Here is a 21620-nt window from a genome sequence, read left to right as displayed (position 1 = left end):
AGTATAAAATTCTTCAGAGTTGTGGTTCAAAACAAGAACATTGCATCAATGTAAAGCATATTACCACAGTTTATTTAATGATAACATTCAGAAGCAGATGTACTTGTTTACTGTTTGAACAGCTTAAATCCTCACATTCTCCCTCTTTTACATCAGCAGTTGTTTTTGGCAGCAGTGTGCAACTGCTTACAGCTGTTTAAAGTTCCTTTGGATATTCTTTCTACTGGTCACGATACTGTACTGGCAGCAATTTATCTGTAATTCCACGGTGGACTCCACAGCGTATCTCATTCAGGAGGGAAAATATAGTGTGAAGTGCCATGAGTTTTTAGGATAATCATGCTGAATGATGAATAAGGGAAATCATAAAATGTTGATAGGAAAGTGGGGATGGGTGTTGTTTGGGTGAGGTTTTTTTTAATATTGTTTGGTTTGGTTTGGCATACTTAGAAGCCTTTTAGTTAAATCTGAGGATGAGAATGCTTTTTATTATAATGTCCAAGAAAACATAACTTTCCTTTTTTGCTATTTATTTGAAATTACTTGTCTCATTTATGGTCATTGACCAAGAAGAGGTTTACTACTTTGAGGAGTAGTAAAGAATAAATATGCTTTTTTTGTAATGTCATGTCACTTCAGTGCTTTCTTAAAAAAATAGCATAATTTGGTATTTAATGTGTTTTTTGAGTAATTTTGGAGAATGTGTTTAACAGACCACTACATTTCATTCTTTAAGCAAAGAGGTGATCCTGTTTAACTCAGTATTGCCTAGGTATTTCACCTCTGCTTGATCAGAACTCAGACTAACATAATTTTTGTGCTTTGCAGCTTGAGTTGCCATTGGCATCAGCACAAAATACCTTTTTGCTGTCTTACGAGATGAATTCTCACTTCTAAGTGCACTTAGACGAGCCAGCAGAGCACAGACCATCATGGTCGTGTACAGTATTGCAGGCCTTGCGTCTTGTCTGAGTCCCTATGGACTGTGGTAGGCATAACTGTTGCTGAAACTGCAGCTCGATGCAATGTTTCTACTTAAGTACAACAGTTACAACAAGAAAATAAAAACTTGATATTATATAAATACACTTTCAAGGTAATCAAGTTTCTTATTATTCTGTGATTTATAATTAAGTATTGCTCTCACAATGAGCAGTCTGTTTACAAGTATGCAAGATGATGTCTTTGACAAATTGTTTTTTGTCCAAAAATGACAAGCATGAGAATTTCAGGAGCCATAACAAAGCAGTGGCTTGAATAGGCAAGTGAAATTGGAAGGAGAAAAATGACAAAAGCAAGTTAATCAAAACTGAAGCAATGAAGCCCTATTTAGTTTAAGCTGTAGGGTATAGATGTCAATGACACAATAGTATTTGCTAAACAGTTTGTTAAACTGACATTTGCCTGTATTCTTAGGGGGAATTAATTAGTTGAGATACAATCTGACATGCATAGCCCTTGACATTTTAATGCAAGTTTAAGCATTGCATTTCAAGCAGCTCTTGTAATCATTAGTGAGGCACAGAAGGGAGTTGCGCTTTCACTTACTAAACCACTAATTTATTAAGATAGTGGGATGTTTATTAGAAATATAGCAAAATTTGCCAAATATATAATTTCTTGTACACTATTATTATAAATATTTATTTATGAAGAAAAATTGGATGCTGAGTTCTGGCATATGCTTCCATCTACTATTCCAGTTGTGAAATCAACTCTAATGATAGATTAGGTCTTGCAGTAAGAAAACTCACTGAAATTTTGTCTTTAGGGATTAAATACGAGTTACCAAGAGATTAATTAATCAGCAGTAATTTTCCATCTACTGCAAATGAGCTATTTGCAACAGATAATTGAAGGTGGTATTGCTTAGGAGAATTACGAGAGCTACTGAATCACCTGTTGAAAAATTTATTTTCAGCATTGTTCATCTTCATATTGATGTGCTTGCATAACTTGAAAATGTAAATCATGGGGTACTTTTCCCATTAGAGCATTTTAATGCTGACATTTCTGTCTTCTCCACTCCTGATTATCAAGTTGCAAGATCTTTTGTGCAGGACAGAAAGTTTTCTTTCCTGTATGCTGCTCTCAGAGATTAGACTTTGGTGAGACGCTGACCTTTCTTGACAATAGTTTAGGGTCAGACCACTGCCTTACACAGAGTGCCAAGATTGAAGCCCACAGTTTTGATATAATATACAAAATAATCTACTGAGTACTTGAACAAAGGGAGTTCTTTACCTCTACTAGCCAAAATTATTGTAGGATGGTGTTCCCAGTTCATACTTGTAACAAATTACACTAAGTGACTTTCTCTTTTTATGAAAGAATTAAGTCTTCTAGTTTATCATCAGTGAAAAGCATACTGGTTAGTGGTGCTGTTTTCTTGAAAAGAAAGTGAGCAAAAAACTCCATGTCACACAGCCACACAGCTGGGGTTTTTTATATCCTGCAAACAGCTTGAGATTGATTGCACTCAAATTGCTTGGCAAAGTAATGGGCTTCAAATACCAAAGCTCTAAGTAGAAAAATACACCACTTGGATTCATACATGGGTATTTTAAATTTGTATGAGAGCATGGTACATACTTAAAATTCTTTAAAACTTTGTTAAAGTGTGTTAATTTTAAGTAGCTCAGCAGTTGATGATACACATTAGTGCCAAGTGGCAGCATTTTCACTGTTGCATTAACAGAGGCAGCTAATATGATGCAGGTTTGGATATCAGTTCATGCCAGAAACGCACACAGAAGGAGGGGTGGAAAGAGTGGTGTTAGGTGCTCAGCCATGGTGCTGAGGCACAGTCTGGGCACAGTCCTTAGCACTGGCTGCCACAACTCCCCCAGTTCTGCAGAGCCCTCAGCTCAGGCCGAGTTCCAGAGCCAGGATGCAGATTTTAACCTCTGAGACTGCAAGAACTGTCTGGACCTTGCTGAGGTTGAGGGAGAAAGAGAGGGTCCTTGCCTGCAGAATGGGTGATGTGTTTGGGTATTTGTGCCACCAAGTAAAGGACTGCAGAAGGATGTCTGTAGACATCCATTAGACTACACAGTATCAGAGGTGACAAAAGTGAGTAACTAAGTTTTATCTGGCACTCTGCAGCCTGAAGCCACAACTGTACAAGAGAGAGGCAGGCAGAGTGTGTGCCTGTTTTCAGAAATGGAGATTCCCTTGATGGTGAAGACTGCAAACTGGTGACTGCTGACACCAGGAGAGGGGCCCCTTCTTTGCCTGCAGACGGGCAGCTACATGATAATTCAATGCCTGGTAGCATGCAGGCTTGCAGCAGTGGGCTGAGAGCTCTGTTCAATGAGATGCGAGCCGGCTGTACCTACATAACCCAGGAGCATTGGGAGGAAGCTGAGTGAGAGTAGGGGTGTATGCTAAGTGGTACATAAGGTACCCTTGCAAGCAATGAAAGCCAAAAGTATCCTGTGCTACATTAGTCAGAGTCACCAGCAGCTTGAGGGAGGTGATGAGAGCACACAAGAAGAGATGAGTCCTGCTCTGGGCTCCTCAGTAATAGATAGACGTGGACATGCTGGAACAAGTCCAGGAAATGTTTGGGAAGACAAACACTTGGAGTCCTTGTCTGTAAGTAGAGGCTGAGAGGACAGGGTTTGTTTAGACTTGAGAAGTCCCAGGGAGATTTTGTTAACATTTAAAAAGTATTTGATGGGGTGCAGGTTAATACTTTTCTCTGTCCTGAAGACTTATTGCAAGTAAAGTCTAAATAAGTCATTGTTCATCAGTATATGGGAATTATCTACTGCCAGAAATGGCAACAGGTTTCTTAGGCTGTATGTCACTTCTTCCTTGGCAGAAACCCAATGAAATGTGTTGTGAAATTCTAGTTGTAGCTCTCATCATCACCTGGCTGGAGCACATTGCAAGCCCTTTCAGGTGTCCTTGTTACAGAATAGGATTGGATGGATCCAAGTATATCCCAGTATCCAGACCCAGCAGCTGAGAAAGGTTACCTTGATAATTAATACCAGCCTTTAAAGGGTGTTGGAAAACATGACACTACAGGCATGACAGAAACAAGGAGCTGTGTAGGAATGACTGAGTGGCTTATGGAGGAGAGGCACTATAGATTTAATAAGAAAGTCAGCAGAAATAAAATGGTATATTGGATTGCTGTGAACTAAAATTCAGTACCTAAACTGGGACAGCATTGCTTTAATGTTGTATCAGCAATTGCCCAGAGGTGTGGAACTGAGCTGTTCTTGTTGAAGGAAGGCTAAGAATATAATATCAACCTTCTACAACCCTTCGGCAGACTCTCTAGGTGTCACAATAAAATGTAGTGCAAAAGAGTATTTCTTAAAAACCTGAATGTTCTCAGTGCAGCTGAGATGGTTTGGTTGAAAACAGAGGACTGATCTGGGTCCAAATAATTAAATGTCAAATAACTATGTAATTACACACACATGCATGCTACATTTTAGAATGGTCCCAGAAATCATACATCATATTTAAAGCATAAAACAAGGAACGATAATAGATATTAAAATTAACTGGTGTTATTTGTATCTTTTCCTGCAAATGAGGCAAAGAAGTAAGAAAATAAGTTCCAGCAAATGAAAGGTTAAACTGCAATAAAGATGTGAAAAAGATTCTGAGTGACTAAGTTGAAGTAAACCTTTTTTCAGACACATCAGATTCAAGAAATCTGCCAGAGAATTGGTGGGCTGAGAGATGATCAAAGAGTGTTCAAGAAAGATAAGGTCATCGCTGAAAAACTAAATTAATGATTTGAATCAGTTTTTTCTATAGAGACTGTCAGAAGGGTTTCTGCACTGGAAACATTTACAGGAGAGGAGTTGGAGAAACAGTTGCAAACTAGATTGTTAACTGAAGAGGTGCAGAAAAAATGGACAAATTGAATAGTGAAAAGGAACTCAAGGCTAAAATAGGTGAATTATAACAGTTGTTATTTAACTCCTCACTGCCAGATATTCTCAGTAACTGAGGAGCGTGGACCGTTAAATGAAATACTATTTTTTTAGTAGCATTCTTTAGTCATCCACGGAAACTACAGATCTGGAAGGCTGACCCCTGTGCAAAGCTAATTAGTAGTAAAGAAATGAAATGAAGAATAGAGCAGGTAGAAAGATACATTTCTTTGTTCCAATTTCAGAACTGGAAGTATTAAGTTTAGTATGAGGCAGATCTAAAACTAGCAAAGGAAGGATCGCTTTCCCTACAACATGTAAATGAGATGAGAAAATCCTAATTAAGTTGTGGTGTAGATATTAAAAAGTGACTTGGATTAAGGTGAGATGGAGTTCATGGAAATACTTTGAGGCTTACCAGATGTATAGAAATTACCTGTAGCTCAGCAAACCCCTGAGGAAGTATTATGTATGCTTGCTTTCATCTTACTATTAGCATGCTGGCTTGGATGCTGTATGAGGCAGACTGCCAAGCTGGATAGGTCTTTTGGTTCTGACATGGTCCAGAGATTCTAATGTACTTGAAATGTCCTTTGAATCTATTTGGTAGTGTCCCTGTTGTTCGGCATTCTTGCAGGCGATCTAAAAAATCAGAAAACTGTGTAATAACAGCATTTGTTGGTAATGCAAAATTTAAGATAATTTGTTCTATTAGCAGCTTATGATACTACATGAAAAATACTATATGGAAGTGAGTGTTGCTAAAAGCAGAGTAATAAATGTAAGAAAAAAAAAAAGAATTATGTATGAATGCTGATGGGATAGTCTTAGACTAAATTCTCTTCAGAGTAGAGAACTTGTAACCTCCTCCACAGTTCTTAGATAAGAAAAAGTTGATTTATCATCATACTGAATTTTAAAAATTAAAATATGTTGACTGTTCACAATTTTCTCAAATGAAACATTAGAACACTTTCAATTAAATAATTATGAGTTCCAGCTTTAAAAGGAAAAAGAAAACTAACAAACAAAGAACAACCCTGCCAGTGACAGTTATGTTTGTTGGTTTTTTTTAAGAAGCAATTTCCACACATTGGGACAAGAGTATGTAGTGATGAAAAACATAATGGTTGAGAAAGAGAATAGAACTCTAATACAGAAAACGGCACTTGGTAGATATTAAATACTATGACTCAGATTCACGCTGTAGCTCAGGAAGCCTTTACACTGATTAGTCAGAGGAAGTGATCATATTGTGTTAGAAGGATCAGTCTTGAAATGCTCTGTTTCTTGTAGTCTTTCATAACTGTTTTCTTCTGGCCTCTGTTGGAGATTCCTGAAGATTCTGTTGGAATATAGTCATGGACAAATGCCTTGTTAAGGATAAGTATTCCTTAGTTGAAATTGAAGTATTTTTCATTTAGAACCCAGAATTAGGATTATTACTTCAGTCTTGGAAATGGTAAATAAAAGTTGTCCATAAAACCTGAGCAAAACTTGACATTGTTCCCCCATGGGGACTTAGATTATCCAAGTTGTAGCAGCCCAGTGTAAAGTATTAATATTTTCCTGGAAGACTGAGCTTTGGATCTGTGCTCTACCGTAGAACTGTGGAGTGGTTCACAATGCAGCATGGGCACAGCTAGCTCAGGCTGTAGCTGATGTGTGCAAGGGGGGCTAATCTTCACTGGAGCTGTGTGTGGAGCACTGTGATGATCTTATATGGCAGATGTGTGGATGCTTAGTGAGGATTGTGTTCACTGGGACAGTTTTCAAGTCCAATTCAAAAATGCTTGGAGGGCAGGGGCCACATTAGAGTCACACAGGTGCAAGATAGTGGAGGGAGATGAAAAGAGTAAGTGTGCTCTGGAAAAACTCAGTGATTCTCATTGGGAGAGTCATCTTGAAAATATTGTAAATCTAAATCTATTTAAACTTCTTTAAATTGAGACTGTTACTGGGGGGACTTTTCTGATTAATGACAGATGTTCCTAAAGTATTCTGAATTTCTTCCTTATTCTCTTTTCAAGGAGTAGGAAGAACTTCGTTGGACAGTTTTCAAGTTGATTCTACATGTTTCTAGGAAGAAATGAATGATTTCATCACAGATGTTTATAGGAGGAGAAATAATTTAAAATAATTAATTTTGCCAATGTAAAATTTTCACTTCAGATTCACTTTGACAAAACTATCGAGTTTTGAATTTTCTAGTCTCAGTGTCATTTTGCTGTACATTCTTCAGCAGGTGCCATATTTCACGCAGGACATAGCTGCATTTCAATAATTATGTGTACTTAATTGTTTGTTGTTTTAAAATTAAATTGTGAAACATTTAAAGACAAAGCTTAAAAATAATATAAATGGAAGTCATCATCTTACTAGATTAGCCTTGCCAAATAGATGAACTACTGGCAGATAATCCTTTCAAAAATAGGGTCTGTTCTAAAATTAATATCTCTGGTGTTATTTTGTTAACTTACATTTTAGTTCTGTAAAAATATCATTTCAATGAGGTGATTTTTTCCCCCCATCAGTGTCCGAAGACTAAATTTTTGTTTTTAAAATAATCAAAAGGTATGACTGCTGATTGTCAACTGTGTCATTTCTGGTGAAGCTGTGTCTGGGATTAATACCTTAAAGTATTCTGTGGGTACTTTTGATACGTGGGATTTCACCTGCATCTTTCTCTCCCCACTCCCAAAATCTTTATTTTTGTCTTTTTGAAGAGATAGTCAGATTGCCATGCTGCTTATTACTGCCATGGTGCTATTGTTCTGTCAGATTGAGCAAGGCACTACTTTAGATTGATTTCTGCTTTATCTCTGGAATATCTCAGTTCAGTGTTTAGTATTCTACTGCTTTAAACCATAACCTATGCATGTTTGCTGGCAGTATAAAAGAAATCTCTTGGATCCTGTTTTAAAGGAAGGCAGTAATAGTGTGAAAAAATACTCTGAAGAAATATGTTTCCTTGCTCACAAGTAAATATTATGCAAAAAAGTCTTCAGGCATGTGTTTTTGCTAAAATTCTCCTTTATTTGGAAAGATCTGTCAATTTCCACTTGACTGTTTGCCACCTCTTCAGGCTTCCTTTGAAGTTTTTCTCTCCACACATGTTCTCTCTCTCTTCACCAGGGATTTGAGCAGTTCTGTGGTCATGTGCTTTTTTCCTATTTGTAGCCAGACATTTCTCATTCAGGACCTCCTCCCTGCTTCCTCTGAGGTTTTTTTATAGCCTTTTGTTTGCACCATGTCTTTCTCACAGCGTTTTATTCTGTTTGTTTCCAGCCATATCCTTTAGTTACTTTTAGTCAGGAGCAGAGCTGAGTCAAAGCTCAGTGACTGTGTTGTTGTGATCTGAGTAGGAGCAAGTGGCATCACCTGTTCCTGGAGGTAACATGGCAGAGCCCCAGAGGTGCTGATTGATACACAGGCAGGGTATAATTGGTGGCTGCTCCTGGCAGAGTGGTTCCCAGTGATTTGGTGTACCTGCAGATACAGTGGAGCAGAATTCTGGGTGTGATGAGGTATAGTTTCCCTCTTGGCAGTAAAAATCTCAGTATCACAGATTTGTTAGGGTTGGAAGGGACCTCTGAAGAGCATCTAGTCCAAGTGCCATGCCAAAGCAGTCACCTAGAGCAGGTTACACAGGAATGTACCCAGGTGAGTTTTAAATGTCTCTAGAGAGGGAGATTCCATGATCTCCTTGAGCAGCCTGTTCCTGTGCTCTACCATTGCCAATGTAAGGAAGTTCTTCCTCAATACTGAGGTGAAACTTCTTGTGTTTAGAGACCTTGCTCCTTGTCCTAACACTACTGAAGAGTCTGGCACCATTCTCATCTGCCTTTGAGATAATTAAGCGAGTTGAGTATCACATAGACAATGCAAGACAGTAGTTGTTCAGTAAGTCTATCCAGCACTTCCAAAAACTCCAGGAAACAAGAGCTGCTGTTTTCCTGGGAGCAGTAGATTTACAGTCTCTTTCCTCAGTGTGAGGCAGCCACTGCTGAGTGCGTGCCAGCTGGGGTTTGGAGTGCAGCTGTTTGCCTAAACCAGCAGTGATATGACCATGTTCAATGACAGAAAATGGCTGTGTGGCCCGACCTCTCACTCAGAGCTCTGAGGTATGAGGCAACACATGTTCATTGCAAAGAATAAATAATTATCTTATTCATTCCAATGTTCTGCACATTTGGCTTAGCATCTGAACATTCTTTCAGTGTACCAGCCTGTAATAAAAATGCCCCAATTAAAATTTAACACTTGAGAATACAGGAAAATTAATGGTTTCTTTCCTCTCTCCCTCTAGGTGCTCATTAACAGTATTTTGCTGTACTTGACATGCTTCTTCTTGTAGGCCTTTTCTAAGAACAGTTCTGTAGCAGCCCATCTGCTTTATTTAGTTGATTCAGAGCTAATGTGTGCCATGATCAGCTAGAAAGACAGGAGGGGAAGAAGATGCTATTTTTTGTTGCCTTGCCCTTGATGCTTCAGCTGGGGTCAGAGGGTCTCTTTAAAGGAGCCACAGAGCTTACCTAGATTTCAAGACTTTAGGATGGGGCAGGCGGAGAAAGGGGGAGGTAATCTTTACAGAAACTATAGGGTAGGCAGAGAATGGTGGTGTCTTTGGAAAAACAAATGCTAAACAAAGTTCTCAGAAGTGATAAAGACTTTCCTCCGGGACCAGGTGAAAACAGTTGTAACCCAGGAAATTGCTTCACCTTGCTGAGAACAAGATTCAAAAGAGAAGATGTGAAAAGATGGGAAAGGAGAGGTGCTTATGAATGCTGATTTTGTCTCATCTAGCTGTTGCAGTTTTCAGTATTTCAAAAGTTCAAAAGCCTTTTGATGATGATCACTCAAAGAGGTGCAAACTGACCCCTGTTGAATTCTGAATCCCATTGCAAGTATATGTTCCCTTAACTCAAAATTTCTGAGCCCATTTGATTGTATGATTAACTTATTTCAGACTGGGGGAGGACAAGTGAATTGCCAGCAGCATGGACACTTGGTTTAGGGACTGGGTACACATAGGAAGTTTGTGATGCAGTCTTTCTGTAGCTGATGACTTTCCTTTGCTCTAAATGTTTGTATTATAAAGACTCTTCATAGCTGAGGTCTGTGGACATATGGAATATTTTGGGCGAAATCTACTTTCTACGGAAAGAAGTTATTCTGCATGTACAAATGCGTTAACACAATGCCTGTAATGATATTTGTTGGCCTGATCATGACAAAATTGATGTAATGTAATTCCTTACTGCTTTAATAATTTTTCAGATTCACACTTCTCTAATTAATGGACGACCTAGTGCTGATGATCCATCACATGAACTACTGGAGTTCACCTCTGCTCGCTTTATTCGCCTGAGATTCCAGAGGATAAGGACACTAAATGCTGATTTAATGATGTTTGCACACAAAGATCCGGCTGAAATTGATCCCATTGTTACAAGGAGGGTAAGTTCTGGCAAGGCAGAAAGACACGTGTAGAAGTTATCTTACACTTGTAAGTGCTGTACCTGCCTTTGTTTGCCGTAGGAAATTTTGGGAGTTGATGATTACCTGCTGTTGTCTTTCAGAATCCTGGTGTTGGAGAATTCCCTGTGCACTCTATTTTGTTGTCTTCTCTAGAGTAGAATTAGCAATTTTACATTTTCTGCTTAATGGTGTTATTAACATAAACACCCAGCTCCTCTGGCTGTAGACATTGGATGTAGGTGTTTGGCGAGTGTTTGCTATTAGTATCTCTTGTCTCTTCTGGTACTCAATTCTCTGCTACCTTTAATGTGCCTTGAACACTCCCTTTGAGTAGAATTTGTACTTGTACTATAAGTAGTAACAGGGCCTGAATGCAACACTTTTAGCATTTTTGTATGATTGAGGGTATCAGTAAACATTTTGTGCTTTGCTTCAACTTAAAAGAATGGATACAGCATTTAAACTCATACCATACCCATAGTCCGATCTTTTCCACTGTGCTTTGTGTGTGCACACCCCTGTCTCTTCTTTCTGCAGTCTTTACTTCCTTTCTAAGCCATATCTCCCTGTTGTCCTGCGGATCAAATGTTGTGTATTAATCTTGGGTTTTTTTGTTCTCCTCTGATTTCTCTATTAAACATTCTCAAGACTTCTGATTTTTCAGAGTTTTTTTCTACTAAGCATTCTCAAAAACTGATTTGGGGGATATATAATATTCCTCTTTTTTATCACTTCCTCTTCCTGTTGGTCATCATATAATATGGTAACCTATCATATAATGTGGTAACCTAACTTTCCAAAACAAAAATAAGTCTTGTTACGAATGAGGGGTGTATCATTATTCTTTTGTTAATATCATTTGTCAGTGGTGGCTAAATGCTAAGAAAATTTGCATCTTCTGTTCCCATTTCTGGTTTTCATTTCCTTGTCTAAATAGGGAATGCTGGCTATTTCTGAAAGTTTGGAAAAAGCCATTTTGTTTTGGATTTACAACCTAGAATCCCTTCCAGTTGAGTGCAGTTATTCCAACCTCATTAATCATGAATACTGTATGTCTATGTTAAGTAGACATGTAATAATCTGATTCTAAGCCAGTAGAGACACAAAATTGAATTAACACTTGAAAAATTACTCTAAACTCATGAAAACTGAGTGCAGGACAATACACTGGTTACTCAAACCAACAAAGAACTGTAACTTCTAAGGGGGATCTCTCCATGAAGCATCCTCAAAAGATCAAGTGGAAACTGAAACTTGCCACCCTTGTCAGGAAACAAAGGGTAGCCACAAATTATACATTTTCTCTGTGTTGGAAGTTTAACTAGGAGTGATAAGGGTTCTCATTTTGTTTGACGTATTTATTTATGATGTGATAAAGAGGTTGAACACTGTAATGGCAAAATAGCACACATTTTGTTTGATTAGCCAGCTGTGAATATATTGCAGGACCCTTGTTGAAACAGAAGACAATGAATGAAATTCACTTTTCACAGGTTTTGCAATATAAGGTTATGAATATCTTTGTATCCTTCTTTCTGCTTAGGGCTCTTGATCCTCGCCAATGAAAAAAGAGAAATGGCCAAATGTTGGAAAAACGGGTCAAAAGTTCCTAAATCTCAGTAATAAAGACTGTTTCATGATCATTCAATGGCCAATAGTGAAAAACAGTTCTTCTTTCCATGGTTCAGTGAATGCCCAAATTAGACCCGGCTAAGGTGAACAAAGGTGTTTCATAGGATTTTTTCTAGATTTTCTCCTCTTCCCGTCACATGCCTTTTCTTTTACATATTTGCTGAAGAGAATAAATTCTACAGTGTTTGACTTTTCATTATCCAGTGTGCATATAGCCTCTTCCTATTCTCATGTTTTTGCATGCTGTGTATAAATTGACATGGCTTTTGTGACTTCAAACAAATGGAGCTGTGCCAATTTACACCCTTTCTTTCACTCAGCCTGAATCTGTTGATCAAGACACGGCTTGGATTACACTGTCTGCTATATTTGTAATAGATCAAAAAAGAAATAAAGCAGGACCTGACAGTTTTGTCACAAGAAATGAATTCTGCAATTTGGCACCTGCATTTTAGAATCCACTTAGTAATTCAATTTCTGTTTTGTCTTACAGTATTACTATTCTATAAAAGACATCTCCATTGGAGGCATGTGTATATGTTCAGGCCATGCTAAGGCTTGTCCACTGGATCCAGTGACCAATGTATGTATTTTTTTTTATGTTGCCGTATTTATAGGGTGGAATATGAGAAAAAACGCCCCTGATACTGATATTCTTCAGCGTTCTGTGAATTTATGTCTGTTTTTCACCTAGAAGAACAGTCAGAAGCAGTGCCAGAATGAAACAGTGCTAGCAGCCAGAATAATAAACATTCCTACAGTGTCAGCAGAGACTTTTCTGAAATAAAAGAATAGATTTCAGATAATTCATATTGGAAGTTTCTTAGGAAAACCAGAAATCTGGGTTACACTATGTAGCTGTAGAAATGAGCACTAACAGCCCGTCTTTCTTTTCCTTCTTGATATTAATCAAGATATTTCCTAAATGATTGTCAGTTGTTTAATTGATGCTTGCAAACAAATGATGGCTCTAGAATGGTGCATTGGCTATGTAAGGAGTATCAGTTGAATGATCAGTTAAGCCAGTCTAGAAAATCATGAGCTGTTTATATTATCTTTCAACTTGTAACTCTCTTTTTTTGCACAAAACCAATATAATTAAAACATAACCAATATAATTAATGTAGAAATAATTTTTTTTCCTGATTGTCCAACTCTATGCACCCATTATCACTAATAGTGAATTTCCTGTTTACTGTTACATGCCACAGTGTGGGATCTCTTCATGTACTATTTGATTAAGTAGGAGCTTTATAGGATTTAACTGAAAATCTTGTTTGTATGTGGCATTAAGCCATTATGTAGGAAATCATCTTAAAAAATTACAAAAGCTTATAGAGAATACATTTAGAGTTCTAAGCAATTTCAATGGATCCTTGTAAAAATTGAGCAAACACCTTGGTTTAACCCTTCTGAGAATTTTCTGTAATGACATGTACAGCAAGTGTTGAGCTGTTGTTTTAGATGCCCTTAGTGGTGAAGCTGCAGCATTGTCTCTGTGCCATCTGTTAGAATCAGGCCTGCCTCAGAAAATAAGTGCTGCTACTGAGATTTATGCATACTTAGATAATTTTGCTACTAGATAAAATAAAGCCATTTTAACAAGTGTGATGTCCTGTTTTGCAGGACGTCAAATGCATATTTGTTGTCTGACCAGGATAAAAAATAGTGTAAGTGAAGCGGCTTAAGCCAGAAGAGATTTGGAGGTTTAACTGTCCAGGGATATTCTTTAGACTGAGCCATGCCAAAATGGGCTTATAAACATTATCACTGTACTTGTTAGCAGAAAGAATCTTTCCCTTAGCATTACAAGGAATAAACTTGCTGGAATTTACTGCCATGCTTTTCTGAAGCAGTCCTTGAGTTAGCTTTGTTTTGCAAAATTTATGCTTTGTCCTGTGAGCCTTGGAGTTTCTCTGGCTCGCTGGTTTGACCTTGTATGGCCTCACAAGGACCACAGAGAATCCCCTTCACTAAATAAGTATCGGGAAGGCAATTTTACTTCTCATTTCTCCAAAGTGCATGGTTTTCTACCTCTTTCAAGCTGCCTCTGTGGCTCAGGGAGTTTGGGTGTTCCTCACAGTAATATTTTCATGCTGGGACTAAGGCGGGCTTGTGGAGAACTGTAAAGTCACTAAAAGGCTGGACTTCAGCTCATCTATTATTACTTTAAACTCTCCTGCTATCCCTTCCATAGAATTAGTTACACAATAGGAAGGTTACATGATAAGTTGACTTTTCCAGTCAAAAAATGCTATCAAGTATAAAAAAAAGACAGTTTGTATTGTATCAGCTAACAGAATTTATTTCATTCTGCAGCAGCAGAATTGCTGCATCTAAGAGAAGGGCAGGGAATGGTTTGTTCCTTCAGGGTCAGATCAGTTTTCCTGTATCTAAGGGCTACCTGTACTTCAGCTTATTTGTTTTATTGGGAAACTTTCCCATCGTCCTTTCTTTATCCAGTTGGAATTAAATTTTCCTGCATTCTTAGAATCTCCTTAGGTTATCTGACCAGCTGTCTTCCTTTGCTTTGTGTCTGTTTTCTTCAAATAGAGCTATAGAAGTTAAACACACTTGATGAATGCAGGATGCATAAACGAATATAAATGAATAAACAAAGGAATTACAGAGTAGAGATATCCTTAATGTTTTCATAATTTGAACTGGAATACATATTATGTACATGGACAGATTTTTCACATCATCACATTGTGTAAATATTTGTTTTTCTTTTAAATTAGAAATCCGTCTGTCAGTGTGAGCACAACACATGCGGAGAGACATGTGATCAGTGTTGTCCTGGTTTCCATCAAAAGCCTTGGCATGCTGGCACTCTCCTGCATAAGCATGAATGTGAACGTAAGTTGAAAGCAGCACAGAGGAGAAAATTTCTTGCAACTGCCACTGAAAACTGAAATTGGGTCCGACGTGATTTTGCAGTTAATTTGGTTTCTAACCACATTGGTTTATGAATAACATTTGATTTGATGTTATTCACTTAATTAGACTGACTCAAAAGACTTTGCAGAAAAATTGCAACTAGAGTTGTGGTTTTATTGAATTCAGAATTTTTTTATTGCAACATGGTGATATTTGGGGAATGCTATATAATGTGTTGTTTTTATAATCATGATGGTTTTGTTTTGATAAAATAACAGGGCTCTATCCTGGTAAGTAAAAATCTCTTTACAGATTTTTCATCATGTGAAACTTTACTGGTTTAATTTCTGTATAAATGGCATTTTTATGTGTTATAATGTTCATCTTTGGTGAAACAAAATATTTTTGAATGATCAAAATACAAGTTGATGTCTGATTTTTTTTAACAGTAAAGACAATGTATCCAGTTTTCCAACATGGAATGAAAACCTACCTTGAGATATCAACTTCCCACGGGGTGGAAATTTAATTTTCAGATTTATTATAGTAAGGGTAGTTATAATTGAACTTTAACATCTTACTTCCAGAGGTCACATACCACTTACATTTCTGAACATAGTAAAATCTAATGCTCCATTACACTAAGTATTTATTCATTTCTAGGATTTCAGCCATAATTTTATCATGAGTGATTAAAAATAAATAAAAAGGAACAGATATGCCCATTTTTAGAGTAGCCATTGCTTATTTGTGTCCTGTAAACTTTGGTCACAGTGGTCTTTGTTTTAGTTGGGACTGTGTCTGCACTGGGAATGCATTATGGAATGAAGGCAGGGTATGTTTAATTTCATGTTTAATTTTTAAGAGACACTTACACCCTTTTCAACCCCCAGTGAACTGTTGAACTGTACATCTGAACAGTTCCCTGGGATCTGGTTCAGATGTAAAGAGAACACCTCTCCACAATGGTGACAAGCTGTGAATTTCTCTTTATGATGAAATTAATGTTTAATACCACGGGGAAAGGGACAGTGAGCTACCTCGTTTTCACTGTAACAAATTATTAGATTATCTTTCTTGTATTTGGACCTGAAGTCTAGAGTTCAGATATAAATGTCCAAAGAAGATTTAAGATTGGGAATCCCTTTGTTCTGCCCCAGTTCTTATATGCATATGTGCAAGTGAGATGTTTTTAGGATGTCTTTCAGATTTTATCTGAATCACTTTAATTTACTCATACCATTGTGCTGCTTTTCTTACAACTCCTCTTGTATTTTTATTTAGATGATCCCTTTGTGAACTGTATTTGTATGCAACCAACAAAAGGTTTCTCAGTTATCAATTTAAGCAAGAAAAAAAAATCAAACAAACTGAAACGAACCAGCAACATCATAATTAGGCCGTGTCTGTCAGCCTCTGTATTCCCCAAGACAAAATATTGAGGAGAAAAAATACAACTTTGCTTAATTCAATTGAATTTCAGGCTGTTCTCATAATGGGACCACGTTGCCTTTGACAAACGAAGTAGTAAATGAATGGTTGGATGTGCTTTGACAATATATAAGGAACCAGTGATAAAATACTGAATGGCTCTATTTTTTGTACCTCGGTAACAGTGGGGCATCCCCAGTGGGGAAGTATTTGCTAATGCTCTCCTTCCCTTTCAGCGTGCAACTGCCATGGGAAGACTGAGGAGTGTTACTACGATCAGGAGGTGGCAGACAGAAACCAGAGCCTGAACATCCACGGGCAGTACCTCGGGGGCGGCGTGTGTGTGAACTGCTCTGGCTACACCAGCGGCATCAACTGCGAGACCTGCCTGGACGGGTACTTCAGGCCCAGAGGGGTGAGCGCCCACTCCCGCCGCCCTCCGCTGCCAGGCCCGCTGCTCAAACCATCCCCTCATCAGCTTTCCTTACTAAACACAGCTTGGGCTGCCATTTTGTGAAGGTTAAATTCCGAATCTGCCTACAGCGCGGCAGTTGCTTCTCACAGTTGGGAATGCATAAAGTTAACTCTCGGAGAAATAGGAAAGTGAATTGTGTTGATATGAGGGAATGCGCTGGAGGTCAGGGCCTCCAGCTAGTATTTCAATTTAATTTAAAAGAGGATGTGGTCCTGTAAACAGAACTTCTGCCTCAGTAATGAATTTCAACTTTTCTTTTCAAAGTTCAAAGAAATATTGCTATATTTGGTATTGATGAAAGAGAGACTGTAATTTCTGTTTTTTAAATGCAATGTAGAATTAATAACCACTGAAATTCCACAGTGTTTCATGAATGTCTTTAAATTTCAGTGCAGTGGAAATTGCTTTTTGTATTTCATCGTATAAGACTGTATTTTCGTCTAAGTGGAAGCTGTCAAAAGATGAATCTTATATTAGGTTGTATTGTCAATATGAGCCATTCCTGTGCTTTAGACAGCTACACTATTAGTGTGTGCTTGAATTGCTTATATTCCATCTGTATATTTTCAGATGGGTAAATAATGGCCTTTAGTCTGATTGGTGTTCAATCCTCAAAGAGAGAACATCAGCAAATAGCAGTAATTACGTTTTCCCTGATAGACTAGATTTAGCCTTACAACTTGAGAAAAGGAGTACTGAGAAACAATTTCTTCAACAGCAAGGCACTTACTTGATTTTTTCCTCTGTTTTAAGTTATCATCCAGCTAAAAAGGGATGTGATATATATGTGTGTATTTGTATAGTATATCCATACTATGTGTATGTATCTAGTTAATGCAGAACTTCTAATTTATGTTCCTAGTATGATATTAGACCAAGGTTTAAGTTTGGTTGAGGTAACCTCTCAAGAACAAAATGAAATTGTTCCATTGTTGAATGTTCACTTTTCTTCACTTACTTACCTTTTTTCTCTCTTACTGACTAGCTAGCATTAGTTAGTTTTTTGAATCATGTTGACCAGAACAACTAATTTTGTCAATATTACGTTAGGTAGTAAATGCTTAAAATCTACTCTGTTACATTTAATTATTTTAATTATACAAGATTCTGTTATCTGTACACCTGGTATTTACCTGGTATTTTTTTAGCTGAATACATATTTGCATCTAAGTTACTACTTATTTCTAAATAAAAATCCCAAATGTAACTTTAAGTGAATCACATAACCTAGAATCGCTTATGTTGGAAGGACCTCTAAGATTGAGTCCAACCCTTAACTTAACACTAAACAATGTCCTTGAGTGCCACATCTAAACATCTTTTAAATGCCTCCAGGGATGATGACTCCACCACTTTTTGGGGCAGTCCATTCCAATGTTAGACAAACCTTTTTGTGAAGAAATTTTTCATCATATCCAATCTCTGGTGCAATTTGAGGCATTTTCTTCTTGTCATAGTTTGCATGGACTGTTTATCAGCTGTCTCATTTTTCCTCAGGTATAAACCGCCTATACAGACGTCAGTCTCTCCTACTTTTTAAGACGTAAATAAAAGTTTCCAATTATTGAAGGGAAGGTTTTTTTCTTCTAACATCTTTATTTTTATAGGTATTGCCAGAAAGCCCAGATCCATGTCAGCAATGTTCCTGCGATCCAAATGGGTCTCTAAATGATACCTGTGTCAAGGATGAGAAACATATAGAAGGAGGTAAGATCCCTCAAATATAGGGATATTAAAGATGAAAACCAGCAATGGTGAAAGAAATGTTGAATCACATTTTTGGTATCTTTAACAAGAAAAAAGCCCAAAAGTTTTGGTTTTGGTTTGTTGTGGTTCTTTTTTTTTGATTTTACACATGCAAACAGTAATCTAGCTGCAATGTTTTGAATTGTTTTCCTTTTTCTTTTTTATTTTTTTCATTTTTGAAAATCACACTCCTAGTTTGTTGAAGCTCCTTTCAGATTCATGGCTGGGAAACTTGTATATGTTTGGAAGAAAATTCCCAGTGGAAAATATTGAAGAATTTTGGCATTAAAAAGCTTTCTTCTTTTATCACAGAGATTAAAACTCACTAAAACTCATGCAACAGTGATGTTTGTTATATCTTCTCCTATCTATGCATATTTCCATTTGAAATTTAAACATTATTCTCGAAAGGTATTTACTTGCTTTCTGAGTTATTCATATAGGATTACAAGATGCTTACCGTAGCCCTGTAAAAGCTCTCTTCACATAGACAGAGAACTGTTCATTGGGCTTTGGAAACAATGAATTGCCTTTATTTTTTTTTGTTGTTTCATTGTAAAACATCTGAAAATACTGTAGGAAGACAACAAAACTCAAGGTCAGTTCTTAAGAGATTTATAAATTGGGCTAATTACAATGTATTGATGAGATGTAGCAATCCTTTAAAATAGAGATCAATAGAACATAAAAGCAACATGGCAGAGATGCAAAGACAGGGCCCATAGTCTGCTGTAATAACCATGTACTGATTGCACCAGTTCAATCAAATTATACTGATTTACTGTCCCAGTGGTGTCTCTGGTGGGTTGGTCTTGGCCAGCTGAAGCTGCCCACCCAGCGACTCTCTCACTGCCCTGCTCAGCAGAACAAAAGAGGAAGCAGCTCACGGGCCAAAGTAACAACCAGGAAATCATTTTCCAATTATTATCCTGGGCAAAACAGACTTTATTTGGGAAAGTTAAGTTATTGCCAATTTAAATAGTTTCAGATAGTGAAAAAAAAATATTAAGAATACACTTCTTCCACCATCTTCTTTCTTTTCCCCCAGACTCAAGCTCACTTCTTCATTACAGACTGCTCCTCTACCTCTGCCCCCACTACCACAAGTGATGCAAGATTATAGCAAGCAGGACTCATAGTACTGGTCATAACAGTTCCTTTTTGACACTCCTTCCTCCTCACACTTCCCCAGCTCCAGTGTTGGTGCGTCCCATGGGCCTACATCCTTCACGAAAAATAATTTTCTTTACCAGCAGTTCTCCATGGGATGTAATTCCTTCAAGAAACATCCAACATTTCCTTCACAGAAATGCAGTGTGGATATCTGCTCCAGCCTGGTTTTCTCCAGGGGCTCCAAGGGTGTATCTGCTCTGGACCAGGAGCTTCTCCTTCCACTCCTTCCCCTTCTCCCTTCTCTGACCTGGCTGCCTGACGGGCTGTGCGCCCTGCTGGGAGCTGGCTGTGTCTGGCACAGGCTTTTCCTCACAGAGGCTGCCCTTGCAGCCCCCTCCCTGCTGCCAGAGCCTGGGCAGGGATACCTAGTGCAGTATATCAGAAGGAGTGATATGAGAGACAGTATGAGCAGAAGGGAGGATGAATCCCAAAGCTGGCAAAAACACAGCAAGGCTCTCCAATGCCTGTACCAAACCTGTGGATGAGACTGAATCAGGTTACACATGACAGACAGTGCAACAAAGGAACCTCTCAGACTGTGATTTTGAGATGGGGAATGATTAATTCAAAAAAATGTGATGTCCCACTTGCATGTTATGCAGCTGCTTGGTCTCTGACTCCTGTCACTGCTGCAATCTCTCTTTTCACACCTTCTTTTCTGGCCCCTGGTGTGGGTCATCTTCCTGGGGCCTGGCAGCTGATCAGCATAACAGGCTGACAGCTCCTCTCTCACAAGAAGGGGAAAGCAAAAGGATAGAGACATTTTTCTGTCTTGTTTGTCAGTAATGGTGTCCTTAGGAGCTCTCAAAATGTCTTATGCCTCTGAGCATTCAGCAGATCTAAACCATCTCATGGTTGCTTTCTAAATCTGCTTATACTTTCCGAATCTGACAAGGTGGTACTGTACTTTGACACCTTGCTATGTCTCCTTCTGCCTTTTTAGTGCTCTGATCTTCTTTCTGGCAAATTCTTCTTTTGCCTCATTTGTGAATATCTCTAGGAAGAGAATTAAGCTCCTGTTTGGATCATTAAAGGTGTTTTTCTAGAAAATCTATAGGCATGTCATACTAACATATTGAAGATAATATCTTGGATTATTTTTTTGTGCTTTGCCACCTTGTACTTTTATTGCAGGTAGCTAGTCCTGCTCATCTGGCCCCAGGCATTCAAAGAAGCTGTTGAATGCTCTAGTTTCTCCAGTCCCGAGAACCAGAGTTCTTTTGTTCTCTTCACAAAATGAAAACTCTCATCTTTTTCTGTCTTGACTGTAACCAGCTTTTTCTCATCTACCTGAAATTTACCTCATGCTTCTGTGGTTGGTTGGAGGCCTGTTGCTTTTGAGCATGTTAGAGTATTCTTAATTTCTGTTGAATGTGTTGTTTGCAACACATAAATTAATTTTTTTCCTTTATTCCTTTCTAAACTCATTGATGCCTTCTGCTTCCAAGTTATTTACTGTGGAGGTCATTCTGTCTGCTTAAACTATTTATTCTCATATATGACAAGCACAATTGTTGTTTAGATAACTGCCATCATCTAAGAAATTCCCTCCCCACAGTAGTCCATGCATTTGTTCTTGGGACCAGTTGTCTGTGTCCTGCCCAGTTTTGGAAGTCTAATGAGAAGCAGATGCTTTGCTCTGTCTGAACAGTGGCCAGAGGATAATTTTGATATCTATCTTATCATTTTTCTATTTTAAGACTACAACAACAAAAATAAGCCAGCTCTACATATATCTGGGCATCAAAGCCATTCTGCCTACAATGGACTTGCTCTTTGCTCTTTGTTCTTACTGTTTATTCTCCTTTTTTTTTACTTGTACTAAATAAGTTTCCAACACATTAGGAAAAGCGTTTACTTCTTGCTCATTATGTTTATATTTCTTGAACCAGTTACATATT

At 37.9% G+C, this 21620-nt stretch overlaps 1 protein-coding gene across 4 annotated transcripts in view; it reads left to right on the top strand.

Moving 5' to 3' along the window:
- Positions 1 to 21620, top strand: part of LAMA2 (laminin subunit alpha 2) — a 344097-nt gene that overhangs the window by 116778 nt on the left and 205699 nt on the right. For all 4 annotated transcript variants that reach the window (XM_074537835.1, XM_074537834.1, XM_074537833.1 and 1 more), the window contains exons 5-9: positions 10182 to 10361; positions 12508 to 12597; positions 14756 to 14873; positions 16562 to 16740; positions 18408 to 18507. In XM_074537835.1, coding sequence (XP_074393936.1) covers positions 10182 to 10361; positions 12508 to 12597; positions 14756 to 14873; positions 16562 to 16740; positions 18408 to 18507 — 667 coding nt within the window. The remainder of the gene's footprint in view (positions 1 to 10181; positions 10362 to 12507; positions 12598 to 14755; positions 14874 to 16561; positions 16741 to 18407; positions 18508 to 21620) is intronic.

Source organism: Zonotrichia albicollis, chromosome 3 (genome assembly GCF_047830755.1).
Source record: "Zonotrichia albicollis isolate bZonAlb1 chromosome 3, bZonAlb1.hap1, whole genome shotgun sequence".
Classification (NCBI taxonomy): domain Eukaryota; kingdom Metazoa; phylum Chordata; class Aves; order Passeriformes; family Passerellidae; genus Zonotrichia; species Zonotrichia albicollis.
The sequence above is the reverse complement of the archived record's forward strand: the minus strand, read 5'-3'. Positions and strand labels throughout refer to the sequence as shown.